An 18,943-nucleotide genomic window follows, 5' to 3' on the forward strand; every position below is an offset into this window, starting at 1 on the left:
GGAGAAGGCAGGCATTTGAAGCCAGAGTTCACCAAGAGCTCTTAATGACTGTCCCATCTCCCCATAGCAAGCATTTTCACACAGGTGAACCCTCTTCTCCTTCCAAAGGCTTCATTAAGTCACCACCAACCTCTAACAATGGAGAAGGCAATGGCAACCCACTCCAGTACTCTTGCCTGGAAAATCCCATGGGCGGAGGAGTCTGGCGGGCTGTAGTCCATGGGGTTGCTAAGAGTCGGACACGACTAAGCGACTTCCCTTTCACTTTTCACTTTCATGCATTGGAGAAGGAAATGGCAACCCACTCCAGTGTTCTTGCCTGGAGAATCCCAGGGACAGGGGAGCCTGGTGGGCTGCCGTCTATGGGGTCACACAGAGTCGGACACGACTGAAGCGACTTAGCAGCAGCAGCAACCTCTAACAAATCATCCAATTGGCTACAATTCTGCTTTTGAGAGCGATCAGGGCTCCCATTTAAAATGATCAAAAGGGACAAAAATGACACACCCAGTGGGGACATGCAGAGCAAGACAGGTTGTAAAGACACCAGAGGCCTCCAACTTGAGCCCCGTCCACAGCTGCCTGGGATATGTCAGTTTGACTCAGTACCAACTTCTCATAAAAGGCTTGTTATTTGTGAATGAAAATGAAAAGAACCATTCACCAGTCAACACCAAATGTTAGGTTTTCTTGTCTAGATTTTGTCCTGAGAGAAGAGTGAACAGGACCTGATTTAAATCAGACCCTGACAGCCACTGTGACTGCTGCAGACCCAAATGGTCAAACTCCGCCACCATTGGAGCAGATCAAATTTCAAATAATCAGCTAAAATAGAGCCCAGAACTCTTGAATCCCAACCCAATTTCTAGGATAGACTACTAGGCAAATTGGGCACTATTAGTCCCTGGTGCAGTTTGTTTCTAAGAGTTAATTTCCTTAAATGAGATTCCTCAGAATTCTAAGGTTTTTAAGCAACTGCCAGGTAAAAGGAAGAAATACTTCTTCTGGCAGAAAATGGTGTATAATATGATGAGGTCTGACAGAAGGAAAATGATAATTACTGTATGAACAGCACAGTCAGGAGTCTTACCAAATAAGGTTATGATTTCTGCAGTGAGTGTATTTCAATAAAAGGATATTTTCAGCCTGAAGAGCCTAGCCTCTTTTTCAAAAAATGGTATAACAGAGTAAATTTTGTTTAATGCTAAGTATCTATTTATCAAGTACACAACTTTGGCATGCACATTACCTTTTTTTCTTTTCCATACCACATGATGGTTTTCTAGGCACATTACAGGACTCTCAGATGTTTCTAATTACCCTCTGTATACACCAAATAAAACAGCTGGCTCAAGATATTATTAATACCATGAGAAGATCCAAAAGACTCATAAATCACCCTTTCTTTAGAAAGGGACAATGCAGTGGCAAAAAGTGACATATTTTAATCTTGCTAAATAGTCTTAAGAATGTTCTAGTGCACCTACCTGATTTGCCAGGGACAGAGCAGTGGTCTGCTTTTCTCACAGCGAAGAATTTTAATGCCAAGTTGCCCTTTTACCTCTTCTAGGGAAAATCTGATGAAAATTAGACTGAGTTTTTGTACTAGGAAAGCTTAGAAAGTCTCCATAATCCAGAACAAATTTTTATTGAATCTGATGGGCATCTGAAGTTTGGTCTCAGAGCAAAGAAATCTCTCATTACTACATAAAGTTCTTTCTTTTTTCCACCAAATCTTACAAAAAGCCAAGACTGCAGTCATGCCAGTTTCTTAGTAATTATTGCATGAGTCTAAATTCAAGATAATGGAGTCAAGCAGTAAGCCATTCCTCAAACCATGCCCTTCAATGAAAGAGAAAATCGAGTGTTAATAAGTGCATCAGTGACAGCATTACATTAAACTGGCAATGGAAGGGCATCTGGTTCGTCTCATTTTCTTTCTGATATAACTTTGGGAAATAAATCGCAAACAAACTTCCTCACTCACTTAATCCTTCTCCATTTGGTAGTTATTTTATTTTCCTGGACTGCACAGGCCGAAGAGGACTGTGTGGCTGCCCTCAGAAACATTTTCACATCATCTGTAATGTTAGTTCCAAGAGGTTTTTCCAACAATACACAAATTCATTATTCCTCCTCCACTTGGAAGAAGTGTATATACCTGAATATCAAAAGCTGATACAAATGTTCAACTTTTAGACAATAGACGCAAAATTGTTCCCAATTCATAAGCCAATAAATGCTGCAGGTATATACTGTATCACATAAATATGACTTCAGTGTCTATTTTAAGTCCGGCAGTGTTTTTAAATTGACTCCAACCTAGGAGCCCAGAGGTAAAGGACACAGACGACGGCCAAGTGAAGAAACCAAAGAAGGATCAAATGTTAGAATCACACATCACTGGTGATGTCCCATCTATTCAGGATGATTACTTATCCTCCTGACCATAGCTTTGGGTTCTAAAGTATACTACATGATTCAAATGCTCTCAGCCCTTGCCAGCTCATAAAATGCAAGAGCTTCTGGGATAGACCCCTCGCAGAGAGGTGGTGCATGATCCAAGGCAGAGAGGGGCACAGTACTAGCAGGCTGTCTCTGCCATATGACGATGCTAACTGACAATTCTTTGTGGGTAGTCTAACTCACCCAGAGCAAGCCTAAATGTAAGGAAAAGAGCCTTCCGTGCACTAGGAGAGTTGGTTCTAACAGAGTACTAACATGAAGGAGTACTGGATACATACTCTTGGGTCTTAATGCTACTGTGCTATCAGTATGTCCCTCTCCATGGGACATGGCAGCAAATCCTCCCCAAGCTCCAAGAGAAGGCAGTACTCTCCCTCAGTACACAGGAGGTAGGGTTTGCTAAACAATAGGATTTGTTATATTTGGAAGTAGAGAAAGATCTTCAAGGAACCCACATAAACCTCCAGCCTGTTTCTTCTCATGAGCCTCAGAACTGCTCTACAAGAAAGGTCAAGGCATTATGGGATTCATTCGACTAGTGTGGAATCAAAGAGGTTCAAATCACCAGCCCAGGGGCCTTGGTCAGCAGTCCACCTGACTTAGACCACTGAGTGTCCACTAACACGGTAATGACCAGAGGTGAAATCGGAAAAGAAAAAGGCAAAAAGGCATCACAGGTGGAAATATCTGAAATGGAACTTGAGGTTGTTCCTTAAAAAAAGTGTCAGGATTTAGACAAATGCACAAATAGGGAGCAGGAATTCCACGTAGCGGGAAGTTATACTAAAGGTCTAGAAATTTAACTGCATTTCACCCTGAGTAGCCAGTACACTGCAGTCAGTGTTAAAAGTGTAAAATCCAGGACTTCTCTGGTGGCTCAGTGGTAAAGAATCTGCCTGGAAATGCAGGAGACACAGGTTCGATCCCTGGTCCAGGAAGATCCCACATGCCAAGGGGCAACTAAGCCTGTGTGCCACAATTACTGAGCCTGCATTCTAAAGCCTGGGAACTGCAGCTACTGAAGCCTGCATGCACTACAGCCTGTGCTCCCCAACAATACAAAGCAGCACAATGAGAAGCCTGCGTACCACACTGGAGAGCAACCCCTGTTCAACTCGACTAGAGAAAAATCCTTGCAGCAACAAAGAGCCAATACAGTAAAAAATAAGTGAATAAAATTTTTAATGTAAAATCCAAACTTCAGGCAAAGTGTTACAAACGTACCCTTTTTCATGCATCTTCCAGACACTGGACTGCATTCTTCCCTAGGACCCCAAACCCTATAGAGACTTCTCAGATGATTATTCCACTCCTGTGATTTCAGTTGCCCGAGAAGTCACAAGGAGGCTGTGCTGGGTAGGTGTGTGCATACCACCCTCAATGGGCTCCTGCAGAGACGATGTACTCTGTCCACCAGCATGCGTGAGGCATCTCCCAAGTACAGTACCACCCCAGCACTGCGGATGCCAACAAGAAACAGGGCCCTGTTCGCAGGCAGTTCAGGGCTCAGTGGAAGAAACGGGCATGGCTACCGATAAGGAAAGTGGGGCCCTGGAGCCAGAGTGGCGCTTGGCTGACTCCCGCAAAGGCAGTGGGTGATGCCTGGGCAGAGCAGATAGGGGAATGCACCACCCCCAATCCCAGCAGAGGCAGCAGTGTGAACAGAGGCACTGAGGACGTGGGGCACTGTGGGACCTCAGTACCTCCAGAGGCTCAGTTTAGCAGCAAAGAGAGTTTCATGAGCTGAGCGGTTTAGAGTTTTCCAAAGATCATTCCACACGCTCAAGCTGACAGATGAGGAAAGAACACACACTGTGCGACACTGTGTTGCAGACTCCAAGGAATTTTGAAAGGTCATTTATCCTAGGCTAGCCTAGACTCCTTTAAGAAGTTCCATCCACCCCCATGATATAGGCCAGACATGGCTTAAAAGGAACAATCGATCACACATGCCTTTCTCACAGCCTCACAGACTGCTGAACCCTCTTTTACCTAAGGCTTTTTTTCAAACTGTCCCAACTACAGACACATTCTATACTACCCACTCTGATGCCCCTCACTGTCCCAGCTTCAGGAATCTTCACCTTCAGTCAAACAGCATCTCATTTTCTCCCGATTTTGGCTTTTAGTGTTAACCTATTGGCCCTCTTTGGTTGAACCACCATTCCATGAAGCCCCCTTCCATTCATTACCCTCCCCCAACACACACACACACACACACACACACACACACACACACACACACACCCCTGCCCTGATCCACCTTTCCATGAAGCCCCCTTCCATCTACTACCCTCCCCCAACACACACACACATACCTGCCCTGATTCACCTTTCTATGAAGCCCCCTTCCATTCACTACCCGCCCCAATACACACACACACCTGCCCTGATAAAGAGAACCAATTTTATTTCCCTTACTTAAAAGCTCCATGCCAAAAATCATGTCACCTGTCTAATACAAAATAATGTTGAAGAAGTGACAGCTTTTCTGGTAATTTGATTCTACATCTAAGACCCTATCCTTGTTGCTATAAATAACCAAGACTCCTTTTGCAAAAATTCCAGGACCATTTTTTCACTTGCCTCTATCCTCCGTAGGTAAGGCTCTTTATCTACAGGTACTATTAAATGATTTCCTGATATAATACACATTGGTAAAACCTAACCCAAAATGACATTTGGAAAAGTCTGAATAAATGCTTCTCACACCAGCCTTTGGAGAGGCTCTACAGCTTAAATAAAACAACAAACACAGTCACAGAGTTAGATTAATAAGTTTGTGATGTTCCCTCCAAGAGCTCATCACAAGCTTCACTGAAGTCTTTGCTTAAATAGCGTCTCAGAGAATCCTTCCTGACATACTTGAAGTAGTGATCCAGGCCTTCCACCAACACTCCCAAGCCTCTCCCCCTCTCCATGTTTCATCACAGTATCTATCACTACATGACATTAAATCATAAATAATGTTTCTGGCAGAATATTTTTAGTAGTATACATTTGATAGTAGTATACACTCACTCAGTTCAGTTCAACTGCTCAGTCATGTCCAACTCTTTGTGACCCCATGGACTGTAGCATGCCAGGCTTCCCTGTCCATCACCAACACCCAGAGTTTGCTCAGAGTCATGTCCATCAAGTCAGTGAAGCCATCCAACCATCTTATCCTCTGTCTTTCCCTTCTCCTCTTGCTTTCAGTCTTGCCCATTCCAATGAATCAGTTCTTCACATCAGGTGGTCAAAGTATTGGAGCTTCAGCTTCAGCATCAGTCCTTCCAATGAATATTCAGGACTGATTTCCTTTGAGGTTGACTGGTTGGATCTCTTTGCAATCCAAGGGACACTTAAGAGTCTTCTCCAACACCACAATTCAAAAGCATCAATTCTGCAGTCAGCTTTCTTTATGGTCCAGTTCTCATATCCATACATGACGACTTAGAAAAACCATAGCTTTGACTAGATAGACCTTTGTTGGCAAAGTGATGTTTCTGCTTTTTAGTATGCTATCTACATTTTTCATGGCTTTTCTTGCAAGGAGCAAGTGTCTCTTAATTTCATGGCTGCAGTCACCATCTGCAGTGATTTTGGAGCCCCCTAAAAATAAAGTCTCTCACTGTTTCCATTGTTTCCCCACCAATTTGCCATGAAGTGATTGGACTGGATGCCATGATCTTAGTTTTCTGAATGTTGAGTTTTAAGCCAGCTTTTTCACTCTCCTCTTTCACTTTCATCAAGAGGCTCTTTAGTTCTTCTTCACTTTCTGCCATGAAGGTGGGGTCACCTGCATATCTGAGGTTATTGATATTTCTCCCGGCAATCTTGATTCCAGCCTGTGCTTCATCCAGCCCTGCATTTCTCATGATGTACTTTGCATATAAGTTAAATAAACAGGGTGACAATATACAGCCTTAATTTACTCCTTTCCCAATTTGGAACCAGTCTGTTATTCCATGTCCAGTTCTAACTTGCTTCTTGACCTGCATACAGATTTCTCAGGAGGCAGGTAAGGTATATTCCCATCTGGTATTCCCATCTCTTGAAGAATTTTCCACAGTTCGTTGTGATCCACACAGTCAAACGCTTTGGCATAGTCAATAAAGCAGAAGTAGATGGTTTTCTGGAATTCTCTTGCTTTTTTGATGATCCAGCGGATGTCGGCAATTTGATATCTGGTTCCTCTGCCTTTCCTAAATCCAGCGTGAACTGGAAGTTCTGGAAAATGTGGAAGTTCTTGGTTCACATACTGTTGAAACCTGGCTTGGAGAATTTTGAGCATTACTTTGCTAGAGTGTGAAATGAGTGCAATTGTGTGGTAGTTTGAATATTTTTTGGCATCGCTTTTCTTTGGGATTAGAATGAAAACTCACCTTTTCCAGTCCTGTGGCCACTGCTGAGTTTTCCAAATTTGCTGGCATATTAAATGCAGCATTTTAACTGCATCATCTTTTAGGATTTGCAATACCCTCTTGGAGAGTACACTCACTAGTTTGTAGTTTTTTAAATTTAGGTTGAATATATGTGACATAAAATTTACTATCTTCACCATTTCTAAGTGTACAGTTCAGTAGTGGTAAGTATATTCATATAATCTCTTGATTGTTACCTTCAAACAGAAAGTTGGTACTCATGAAATAATTCCTTATTTCCCCGCTTTCACCAACGCCAGCAACAACTACTACTACTCTCTCTAAGAATCTGATTATTCTAAGCATTTCATAAGTGGAATCATGATATTTGTCTTCTCATGATTAGCTCATTTCACTCAGCATAATGTCCTAAGGTTCATACGTTGTATTGCAACATATTTTTAATGTAGCAGGAGAGCAAGGACTTCGCCTATCTTGTTCATTGCTATATTCCTAAGGCCTAAACCAGTCCCTGGCAACACAGTGGGTGTTCAATAAGTATATATGAGATAAATTAATGTCCCCAGTGCAAAGCCTTTTATGGATGCTTCACAGCTTAAATAAAGGAAATGCTCTGTATTATGATATTTGCTCAGTATTACAAGATAATATGCCAAATATATTTCAGAGTAGTTGGACAAGTTCATAACCACTCTAAATTGTCCAAATGAAAGCAACCATTTTCTTAGTATTATACTGGCTCATCTTTCAAAAACATAAAGTCTGTATAATGCATTAAGGAGGAAATATATGTGCCAGTTCAAAGAGTGACATGTTGCTTTCCCCTGGTTTCTGTGCTGGATGACTGTCAAGGGATCTGAACAACGACAAGAAGGTGAAGGACTGAGTGTCTGAACTAAGCTGCTCCCCCAAAAGTCTCAAGGCTTCTCCATCCTAAGCAGTGGTGCTGGTTTATTTAATGCCTCATTAAGAGTGAATTTCCTTCCATCCTTATGAGGAGAACCTACATAATGAGTGTATCATCATGGAGGCTTCCTTTCCACCCCACAACACTATAGTGTTGAGATGGCTTTGTGCCATACATGGGGAGATCCCCAGTGTAGGGCAGCAAACCAACCTCAAAACAGGTGAAAGTGGCTAGAGGCTGTTGTCATTATTATGGGCTGTTCAGAGCTTAGATAATTAGACCACTAGTTTCCTGCATAAAAAACTGAGAAACTTTCCCTCTCTCTTCTTCAAAATGATAACCTTTTCAGAGAACTCTCTTAGTTCTGAAAGACTAAAATCCAAATGCTTAAGCTTGAAATTCAAGGTGCTCCATGGCCTTGCTCCAGTCTACCTTGCCAGCCCTGTCATCTAGTATATTACCACCTTTTGAGTTTATATGTAACTCCTCTCAATTTCCATATACCACCTGTGACCTCTTGTTTCCAGGTCTCAGTCTAAAGGGTTCATTCTTCCTTCCCATCCATCCTTATTTGGGGATGTATCACCGTGTCAAGCTGCATCATCCCCATCAGTCTAGCATCAGACAACAAGCATCTACCCAGCTCCTCCTAGAAGCCAACAGGTTTAGCAGCTAAGGAGACCATGAAAAACTAAACAGAAAAGTCACATGCCATCCCTTCTCTCTCAAAGTATTCTTCCTCAGCTAGAAGTGGTATCTCCTCCTTTGGGGTCCTGCTATGCATTTTCTACCTTAAACGGGGGTTATTTACACACATTCCTCATCACTGCCTCAAAGCATAAGCTTTTAGAGGGCAGCTTTATGATATTTTTTTGTTATGGAAATTCTAGCACAGTGTTGTCTACCTGATTCCTTAACATAGGAGGCACCACAGGAGGATAAGAGGCTTTTAGACTCTGGAATAAGAAAACCTGACTTAAAGACATCTTTTACCAAACCACTAAAGCCTTGGAACTCATATCTACAAAATATGGATGTTTATCTCTCTCAGGGGAAACAGGAGCCAAACGAAATAACATGGGATCATAGTTCTTATTAGGTTAGCCAAAAAGTTCATTTGGGTTTGTCCATTAACCCGAACAAACTTTTTGGCCAACCCATACATTATCAAATACTTTTTGTCAGTATTCAATTGGTGCTAACAGAACATGAGTCCCTTATGTTCTCCTTGAAGTAAACAGCATCACAGAAACCACATGTGCTAGTTTAGCAATCATGATTGCCTTTCACACTCTCTCTGCAAGTAAGTTATGCCAAACAACAGTATTATTTTATTTGAAATATTCTGGTTGTGACAACATAGAGTTTCTATATTCTTCTTATTAGAAGAACTTATAACTATAAACAACAACTTAAAAGTCCCTGGAGGTCATCTTCATTACATCCCCATGAAATGCAAAGAATCCATTAAAACAAACAACAGTTAACCTGCTGGCCCACCCAACTTGGGATATGCTTTCATCTTGGAAAAAAGGCAAAGGCACTTTCTATTCCAAAGCTGCTTTTTCAGATAGTGTGCAGGGCTGTGTGGTTTCTGAGAGCTTCCGCCATGGCACACCAGGCCCAGGGCCAGATGGTGAAAAAGGTGACGGCGCAGTCCATCGATCTCATCTTCAGACTCTTGCAAATAGATCCCAGATTCAGGTGTAGCTTTACGAGCAAGTGAACAAGCATATAGAGGGGTGTATCATTGGTTTTGATGAGCATATGAACTCACATTAGATGATAAAGAAGAGATTCTTTCTAAAACTCAAGAAAACTGGGTCAGATCATGCTAAAAGGAGAGAAACATTACTCTGCACCGCAGTGTCTCCAACTAGGAATGATCAGTGGAGTGACAGATCACTTGGCAATACGGTGTGTTTTTTAGGGATCCTTCGTTAGACATGTTCTAAAACATGTATTCATATTGTTTAGCTCACTCTCGTGTTATTACCCTCTGGAGGAGGGCATGGCAACCCACTGCAGTATTCTTGCCTGGAGAATCCCCATGGAGAGAGGAGCCTGGTGGGTTATAGTCCATAGGGTCACAAAGAGTCAAACAGGACTCTCTGCGACTCAGCAGCAACAGCATGTTATTACCAGATGACAAAAAATGCTGTGAGATTGTTTTTATCAAAAAAAAAAAAAAAAGAGAGAGAGAGAGAGAGCAAGGTAAAGGCAGGAAAGTGCAAGGAAGTGCGCCTCCAAAAAAGAGTCATATTTAGAGTTTGCTTCACAGGGGATTCCACTTAATGCAAGTATTCTATTATATCATGTCAACATCACATTCACAAAACAGAGTTTATCCTAGAATCTCAGAGTATTTCTTGTGGACATCATCTTCATTCAGGCTTCACTTTTAGAGTCAAATTAAGTAGAAGTTATAGTTATTTCTCCCACTGAATTACCAGGAAAAGAGACTATATGCTTAACGGTCACGAGAAAAGCACCTGCTTCTCATATCTGAGCAGCCCAGACTGCCGGTCACGACAGACCAGAAAGACAACACAGAAGCAGCACCAAAAATAAAAGAAGGAGGGGACTGCCCTGGCGGTCAAACGGTTAAGACTCTGCGCTTCTGTTGCAGGGGGTGTGGGTTTGATCCCTGGTGGGGAACTAAGATTCCACATGTCATAGGGTGCATTCCCCTCTCAACAAAAAGAAGGAACCAATGTCACCCCTGTGCCTGCTATAACTCTCACCCTACCCACTATCGCCTGCATTGTGTGGACGAGTGACCTGGACCAGGAAAGGACCGAGAGCCAGATGAGCACGACCAAAGGACACGGAGAAGCCAGTGTTCAAATCCAGGGCTCTTAAATACCGGTTGCTTATTCTCTGTTGTAGCATCCAGCCTTCTCAGAAAACCTAACTCCCTCGGTTCTTCCTTTACTTTATCCCTCCTACAGTCAGACGCCAGGGAAGTAAGGCAGACACGAGGAGGCCTGGGCTCTAGCCCCAGCTGGCTGACTTGCGTACTGAAGGGAGACTCACTGAAGCCAATGTGCCTCAGCTTCCTTGTCCAAAAATATGGTGACACCAATGTCTGTTCTACCTGGACGTCACCATGGAAATGTTAAAACTTGTTTCTGCTATTCTGATCATCAAAATGGATTATTTAATTAAGGTACCTTAATTACGAAATCTATATTGTTTTCCCTATATATATATATATATATATATTTTTTTTTACTCTTTGGGGGCAGGAGTCAGCAAATGCTGGCACTAGAGTCAAATTCAGCCCATCGAAGGCTTGTACAAGGCAGCCACGCCCATTCCCATACCTACCATCTACGGCTGTTGTCACCAGACCACATAGGACAGAGTGTGACACACACTGTGCGGGCTGCAAAGTCTAAAATATTTATTCTCTGGCCCCACACTGCAGTAGCCTTAAACATCAGAGGCCCAAAAGTAGCTGACAAATTACATTTTGAATTTTCCTCAAACCACTATTTTCCATGTAACACATCTTATTTGTCAAAAGATTTCACACACTGTGTGCATATATATATAGATATAGATAGTTCATATACACAGTGAGGAAAACCAATTAGAAAATCACTTTCTACAATAAAATCATCTTGAACAAGTAAATCGCAAGAAGATATCTTAGATGCCTAAAAAGGAATGTCTGAAATTCTCTACTTCTAGCAAATCATAATCTCCAAATTCTACAAAATTACCGTCTTGAACAAAATAATTTTAAAAACTTGTCCGTCAAATCACCCTGTACTGGAATTAAAGTAGAGAAGAGAAACAGCTCAGGGTATAAATGAAACATTTCCCATGATTTCCGACATGAAACTATTCATTACTCTGCCCTCTCCCTTTTATTATTCCTTCTTAAAATCAAACTACTTTGTCAATCCTTTTGTGGCAGAGTTGAGTTTTGGTTCTGAGATTTTTCAGTAAATAGCTGTGCTCCGTTTTGTATTTTGAACAGGCTGTGTGTATCCTGTTCCTACACATCTGCTTAAATGCCAGAGAGGAAAGCGTGCAGCGTGTTTTAACAAGTAGACTTCCTCTGCTTCTCAAAGCCTTCAAATATTTAGTTTCGAAGTGAATACACCATAAGCCAAAAAATTACCACCCACCCAATTACTCTGTCATTTCTACTGTAAAGGTTTATGAAAAGAGACAAAAGGAAGAGAAGCAGACATTATCGATGATGGAAAAGGAAGAAAAGCAATGAGAATAAGGAAGGCACTCAAGGAAAGTAAAAATGGAAAAAAGCCATTCAGCTCATAATAACCTAATTGGGAATTTCTTTTCCCCACCCTTGTCTATAGCCCTCCAAAAAAGCCAAAAAAACAGCTTTGCTTATTACTGATAAAGAAGAAGTCCTAAGGTTTTAAAGGTGGACTGAATTTTAGACGCCACTAAATATAAACCATTTATTTTATGGGCGAGAGAAACTAAGGTCCAGAAATATTAACTGTCACATCCCATGGATTAGCTAGTTAGCAGCAGCACCAGGATTAAAATCCAATTTTCCCAATCATCAGTTTAAACACACTTCCCATTAGACTCAGCTCTCTGCCCTGCTAAAGCATAATATGCCATTTGGCACCCAGCAGCTAAATTCTTCTTAAAAATATGTCCGAAGTAGCCCTATCATCACCAGGAAATTAACAGTACCCCTTTAAATAGTATCTATGGGCACATGTTTTTCCCAAGTATAGACTATCAAGAACAGTGCTTCAACCTCCAAAGAAACCCGAGTCACAATATAGCAGCAGGATAATCAAAGAGCTAATGAGGACTTAAACTGCCTCCTAGTATTTTGTCTTGATGGAAATCAGTTTGAAATAGACATACCCCCCACCCCCTAGACACATGCTCCCAAGACTAAACAGCAATATTCCATAAAAAGACCAGATCTAGCCAGTGTTATTATCTGTCTGACATTTGGGTTATTCTTGTGAGTAACTCATAAAGTAACGTGGGTGTCTGTGATTATTTGAGTACACATGGCAAACCATAATTGGTCAAAAAATAATAAAAGACATTTTTCCGTGACAAAAATACCGTATTGAATGACAACATGGCAGTGTGACAGCATTCAGTGGACCGCAATACTTTCTCCATTTACAAAGTAGTAAAAAGAAACAAGAATGTAAAAGGAAAAGCCTTTTTGCAGTAACTACCATAGTTCATATTTAGATTATGAAAGATTAAAAGATTTTAAGTGCTGAAAGTAATCCAGGCGCATATCTTCCCCCAAATCCATGTCATACATCAAACTTATAATTTTGCCTTTTGATACACAGCAGAAACGTGGCAAAAGATGCAAATCTGTGTCCCTTTCTACAACTGAAACACACATATTTGACAATTTTAAGAAATTTTTTAGAACCTGGCTATTTATAAAAGTTTCATCACCACCATCCAAATTTCCTCACGAGTCAAATCTAACATAAATTCGACTTATCACCGAGCAGATAAAATTTGAAATGGATCAATGCAAGCTGTTCATTGAGGTCTTAACTTAAAGTCTCTTTCCTCCTGTCCCCTGATACCTCCCCATCACCACAGGCTGTGTCCATGATAAGTAACCAAGGGTAATACTCTCCTTGCCATCTCTCTCAGAAACCAAAAACCAAGTTAAAAATGATTCCGAAAGTAATTTAAAAGATCTCGTGAAGGCAGCGTATTCGTACTGGTAGACAGAAACCCATTCAAGCAGAGAGCAGTGTGAATGGAGGGGGTGTCTAAATGCTACGATCTCATAAAACTCTAGTCGGTCAGGACAGTTAGGGACCGTGGAGGAACTCACCCACTCGGAAGTTCGTGGCTGTCAGGGTGTCGGCAGCGTGACCATTCTCACTAATGAGAGTGGTGGTGTTCCCCTTCTCACAGCTGTTCTGACAGCTGCCCTTGGTGCAGGTCACTTTACAGATGCTCGGAGTAAAGACCACCTTGATGCGGCCAGTGTGGTTACTCACTAGGAGTGGAGGCAGAGAGAAAAAGAACAACAAACACATCAGCTTAGTATCCATGAACTTGCCTTGGAAGGTTTAAAAAAAAAAAAGGAAAAAGAGAAAGGAAAGGAGGGAGAAGGGGAAAGAGAGAGCCCACAACCCGACAGGTTTAAGGAAAGAGGGAAGCCTTCAGTGCTCGCTGCTCTGTATCCAGTGGTGTCTCTGAAACAGGAGTAGGAAGCTTAGCAAACAGAACTCTGGGATGCACTCCAAAACCACATTTGAAGTCGAGTCACTGGAGTGGGATTACTAACCACAATGCTGCACTTTATTCACGGGCAGACAAAGAGCAGTACGGAGGGCACGACAGATGAAAGAGCCAGCCCTGACAGGCAGATGTAACGCACAGAGGTTGGCCGTGCACCTAGTGCTGAATAAACTCCTGTGTCCTCGACTTGCATACTTTCCCTGTTCCTCCACTTATTAAGTCACTATTTGCAGCCCGACCCCTGGAAATGTTTTAGGCATGCGGCATGTCTGAAAACATCTGTCTCAAATCTCCTGGCACTCCCAGCTGAAGTGATCAAATCCTGTGACGCAGCTGCAGGAGCCCAGTGCTTTTTCACAACTCTGGGGCACTCTTTCTCCATAGAAAATTTTTCAACTTATATTTTGTTTTACTGTGAACAAGGTCCATCTAAAAAAAAAGGGAGGCCAAGTCCCTGGGGCTAAAAGGTTGGCCTCTGTTAAAATGCCATCCCAGAGCTCTCACTGTGGCTCTTCACACGCCACCTAAAGCAGGTATTTCTTTCACTCATACAGCCCTTAAAAAAAAAAAAAAAAACAGGTGCTATCACCTGTTATAAGGCAGGGGCAGCACAACATCATAGAATTGGCACTCATCTTCAAGTCAGATTCTGCGTGGTAATCCTGGCTCTACCGTCCTGTGATCTTGGACCTGTCATCTCACCCTTTCTCCAAAATCTGAGAGAACTAGAACTGATATTTTCCAGCCAGTTTTAGCTTGCCCTGTTTATCAGGGGTCAGCAAGCTATGGCCCCGGGATCAAATCTGGCCCACTGTCTGTTTTTGTAAATAAAGTTTTATTGGAACACAGCCACTGATGCATTTCTGTATTTACAGCTGCTTATGTGTGGTAACAACAGAGCTGCACAGAAAAGAGATGACTTCATCCAGAACTGCCACTTGCAGCCAAGCCCCAGTTTAAACTCTGGCAAAGCACAATACAGAAACCCTATTTGGATATCCACATTTGTGAAATGTCCCCAGCCAGGTTCTTTCACTTCCCAGGGGCCTAGGCAGAAAACAAAGATGGTAGCAGCAGCTCAAGAAAGTGGAAGAGAGGTTATTCTTCTCTGAAGCTTTAAGGCTGGTTGGAAGCAGTGCTCTTCCTGGTGTCACTGTGTTACTGCTGTCGCCATAGGAAAAGCCTGCCTTTGGGTCAGCCTATCTCCTGCTATCCCCTGCCCAACAGAAGAGATTCTTCCCCCTTTACACTGCTTTGGTTTGACAAGGATTGTATTTTCAGACAATCACCCAAGAAGCCTCCATAGGCCCTCAACAAAACGTGGTCAAATCTGGGCTTGGAAACAAAAACATTAAACCAAAGGAGCCATCAGAATTTCAAGGTTAGAATGGGGCTTCAGATATATTCTGACTTCTTTTATTTGAACATCTGTAGGAACAGGGAGCTCATTACCCATAAGATGGCACATTCTAGTCATGGGCTGTTTCTCACAAATGCGATTCTTAAGTTGAAGTTATATCCTCACAGTCGGCTATACTCATTAATTCTAGTTCACCTCCCCTCACGATCTAATGCCTCTTCCACATGGCAGCCCTTCAACTCGTCAAAGATACTACATCAGAAGCCAAGAAGGCTGACGTTACAAGGGATCTGAGAAGATCCGCTTGGGTTGGCCCTCTCACTGAAACGAAAACGATTCTTCTGGAGTAGAAATACCGTCAATTCTTTTCAAATGTTTTTCTAAGACCGTTTCTCATTCACCAGTGGTTCTAACACAGATCAGGATACATACTCTGGGGTGGGGAGGTATCTTAGTGGCCTACCAGGTCTTCCAGCCCCTTCCAAGAAGGCACCCAGAAACTTTTTCTACAAATAGCTACACTGAAGATTTTAGAGTCGTAAGCCTACAGGACTCTGCTGCAACCACTCAACTCTGCTGCGGTAGCAGGAAAGCAGACTGTGAAAAACTGTTTGTCAATGAATGAGTGTGGCTATGTTCCAATAAAACTTTATTTAAAGAAACAGTATTCAAACCAGTGCTTTACATGCTTTCAGGATATTTAAAATTTGGGCATTGAAAGTGAAAGTGAAAGTGTGTTAGTCGCTCAGTCATGTCGACTCTTTGCGACCCTATGGACTATAGCCCACCAGGCTCCTCTGTCCATTCAGTTCTCCAGGCAAGAATGTGTGTTGCCATGCCCTTCTTCAGGGGATTGTCCCAACTCAGGGATCTAACCCTGGTCTCCTGCATTGCAGGATTCTTTACCATCTGAGCCACCTCATACATTTTCAAAACTACAATGGAATGCTGATTCTAAAACAGACAAAACTCACCTAGTTTGATTTTTTTTTTTTTTTTACAGTAGAAGGAAAAAAAAAAATCAGCTTAAGTTGTCAGACCACGCTTACAAATATCTTGAGAATACTTTGTGTGTCTAAGTGTGTGAAGCCCAGGGGGAAAAAAAGAGACAACATCGTCCCACTTCAAAAGAATATAAACTTCTATTTTTTCTGGCTCCTAGTACAATAATGAAGATGAAAATGGTGTGCCAAATATTTTGTCTTCTCTGGCATTAACTCGTAGTACCAGCAGCTGCCATGCAGATGCCCATAGCATTACCTAAATTATGCTCACTTAGGTGAACTCAGACATCCAAAGAAAGCAAGCCCTTCATCATTATTCCCATTTTACCTTCCAGCTACAGTAGTCACTTTATAGGCACTTGAGATTCTCTAGGCCTATTGTTTTTAGTATGTTTCTTTGCCAAAAAAAATCTTTTTGGCCTAGAATTATCTGTATTTTCAAAAGACAGAGACAGTTTCACATGACTTAATTCTGAGTTTTTAACACTCACAATTTCTTGGAAGCAGAAGATATATATTTCCCTCCTTGTGTTTCATAAGTATTCTGCTATAAGTAATCTAATTCTAAAACAGACATTTGTATTCTCAGTGGATCCTGTGTCTACAGAAAACATTTATAATATTTCTTCACTATAATTAGTTTTAGTTTTCCACATCAATCTCAAAATCAATACTGAAAAACTCAACTGTTTGACATTTTGTCATCCAGAGCTCTCAGAGGATCTCTGTAGACATTAAATGCATTAGAAAATAGTCTTACCTGTGTTCACTCCTTTCAAATCATTTCCACTTCTTTAAAATTATTTCATCATATCTAGGGTATTATGTGAAGAGTAAGTTTCACAAGTAAGTACACACAAGATACAGAACTGAGTTTGAAATTCTTGGCATGTGATGAGCTGAATTTACTCATCTCTCAAGAGTTCAGTGGGAATTCATTTGGTCTTTAAGAGGCATCTCCCTCAAATGCCTTGAATAACTTAATAACCAAGGGTCCTGTGAAAGACAAAGTGAAAGTCGCTCAGTTGTGTCCGACTCTTTGCGACCCCAAGGACTATAAGTCCATGGGATTCTGCAGGCCAGAATACTGGAGTGGGTAGCCTTTCCCTCCTCCAGGGGATCTTCCCAGCCCAGGGATAGAACCCAGGTCTCCCGCACTGCAGGAAGATTCTTTACCAGCTGAGCCACAAGGGAATAAAGTAGGTAACCCACTAAATGTGGATTGAACAAAGTGACTCAAAGGATGACTAAACCACTCCACAGAGACCAGGGGCTCACAGGTCTCTCTGGTCCACCACTGGGTTTACGAGTGATGAAAAGTGAAGCCCACGGTTCAGATCAGTGGGAGACGACCATCCCTAGCTGCACCCATTGGCTGACTGAAGTATTTCAAATCTCTGAAGCCAAAGTCAGCCCAGTCGGAAAGTTAATAGGGCAACTGCTGGCACAGCTTTCATGCCTAGTCCCTCTGGCAAAAACATGTAATTTGTAGATCCTCGTAGGTAAATCAGCCCCAGAAATCTTGACCAGGCGCTTTGGGTTTTAGAGTCCTTGGCTAGAAACAGATTGCCCAAAGCAACATATTACCTCCACTGAGCCTCCGAGTCAGTTAATCAAGACACTCGAGAGTCAACATCCCGTTCACAGATCCTGCCAGACCCTGTGTGCATTCACACCACCAAGAAGAGGTGCTGGCACATGGGTTAAAACAAACCACAGACATTCAGACTGAAAGACAAATGGGGTGGAAGCAAGGCCGATACCCTCCCCAGTACAAAAACCTTTCATTTCTGCTTCCCAATCCTAGCAACAGAGCAAAACTTGAAAATGCGAACACTGTCCTTGACAAATGGACTTCAGTCTAGAAAAAAGCACAGCTGCCATCTTTCAGTCATTAAACTAGGATGTGACCAAAAGCAAAGCCAGCCAAAGAAATAAATATAACAAGTTCAAGACTCACATCAGAGGTCATGAACAAGTGTGTCTCCTCGCATCCAACCAGAATGCTGTGACTCAGCCCTCACCCAACGTCAACAAAAGGGGCCAACCAGCACCAGCAACATCCTCGGAAGGAGAAGCATCGTCTCCATGTTGACAAGGCACCATCCTGCCTGGGGGTCAGGGACCTATTTAAAGAGACTGAGGAGCTGATTCAATACCCAGGTCATGTGGGAAAGAAATGAAGTGAAAAGCTCATTCTCCAGCTTTGCAACCCTCTGCCTGCCCCCAGGCCAAGGATTCTTTGAAGGACAAATCATAAACACATTAAATAATGCTTAGAATAACAGGACTTGATTGTTCAGCTCTCCGGCCTTGCTTAACTCCTCCTGGACTACTAAAATAATGCCAATAGAGTAAGCCGTTCTCAAGAAAGGTGCTATGTAAACAGATATGTATCAAATCTATTACTTCATCAGGTTGCCCCAGTCTTGGAAAATTCTTCAAGAGGGAAATAGAGGTAACTAGTTCTGCTGTGTGGAGAAGGCAATGGCACCCCACTCCAGTATTCTTGCCTGGAAAATCCCATGGATGGAGGAGCCTGGTGGGCTGCAGTCCATGAGGTCGTGAAGAGTCGGACATAACTGAGCGACTTCACTTTGACTTT

General features: G+C 42.3%; 1 protein-coding gene across 28 annotated transcripts in view; it reads right to left on the reverse strand.

Annotated features, from left to right (window-relative positions):
- LTBP1 (latent transforming growth factor beta binding protein 1) overlaps nt 1–18,943 on the reverse strand; it is a 456,525-nt gene that overhangs the window by 257,093 nt on the left and 180,489 nt on the right. For 22 of the 28 annotated variants that reach the window (XM_068988564.1, XM_068988501.1, XM_068988599.1 and 19 more), the window contains exon 1: nt 13,562–13,799. The exons of 1 other annotated variant lie outside the window; for it this stretch is intronic. In XM_068988564.1, the coding sequence (XP_068844665.1) occupies nt 13,562–13,784 (223 nt within the window). In that variant the 5' untranslated portion in view covers nt 13,785–13,799. Of the gene's footprint in view, nt 1–13,561; nt 13,800–18,943 lie in introns of those variants that run through there. 5 more of the 28 variants (XM_068988396.1, XM_068988377.1, XM_068988386.1 and 2 more) reach the window with 1 other exon arrangement.

Source organism: Capricornis sumatraensis, chromosome 1 (genome assembly GCF_032405125.1).
Source record: "Capricornis sumatraensis isolate serow.1 chromosome 1, serow.2, whole genome shotgun sequence".
Taxonomy (NCBI): Eukaryota; Metazoa; Chordata; class Mammalia; order Artiodactyla; family Bovidae; genus Capricornis; species Capricornis sumatraensis.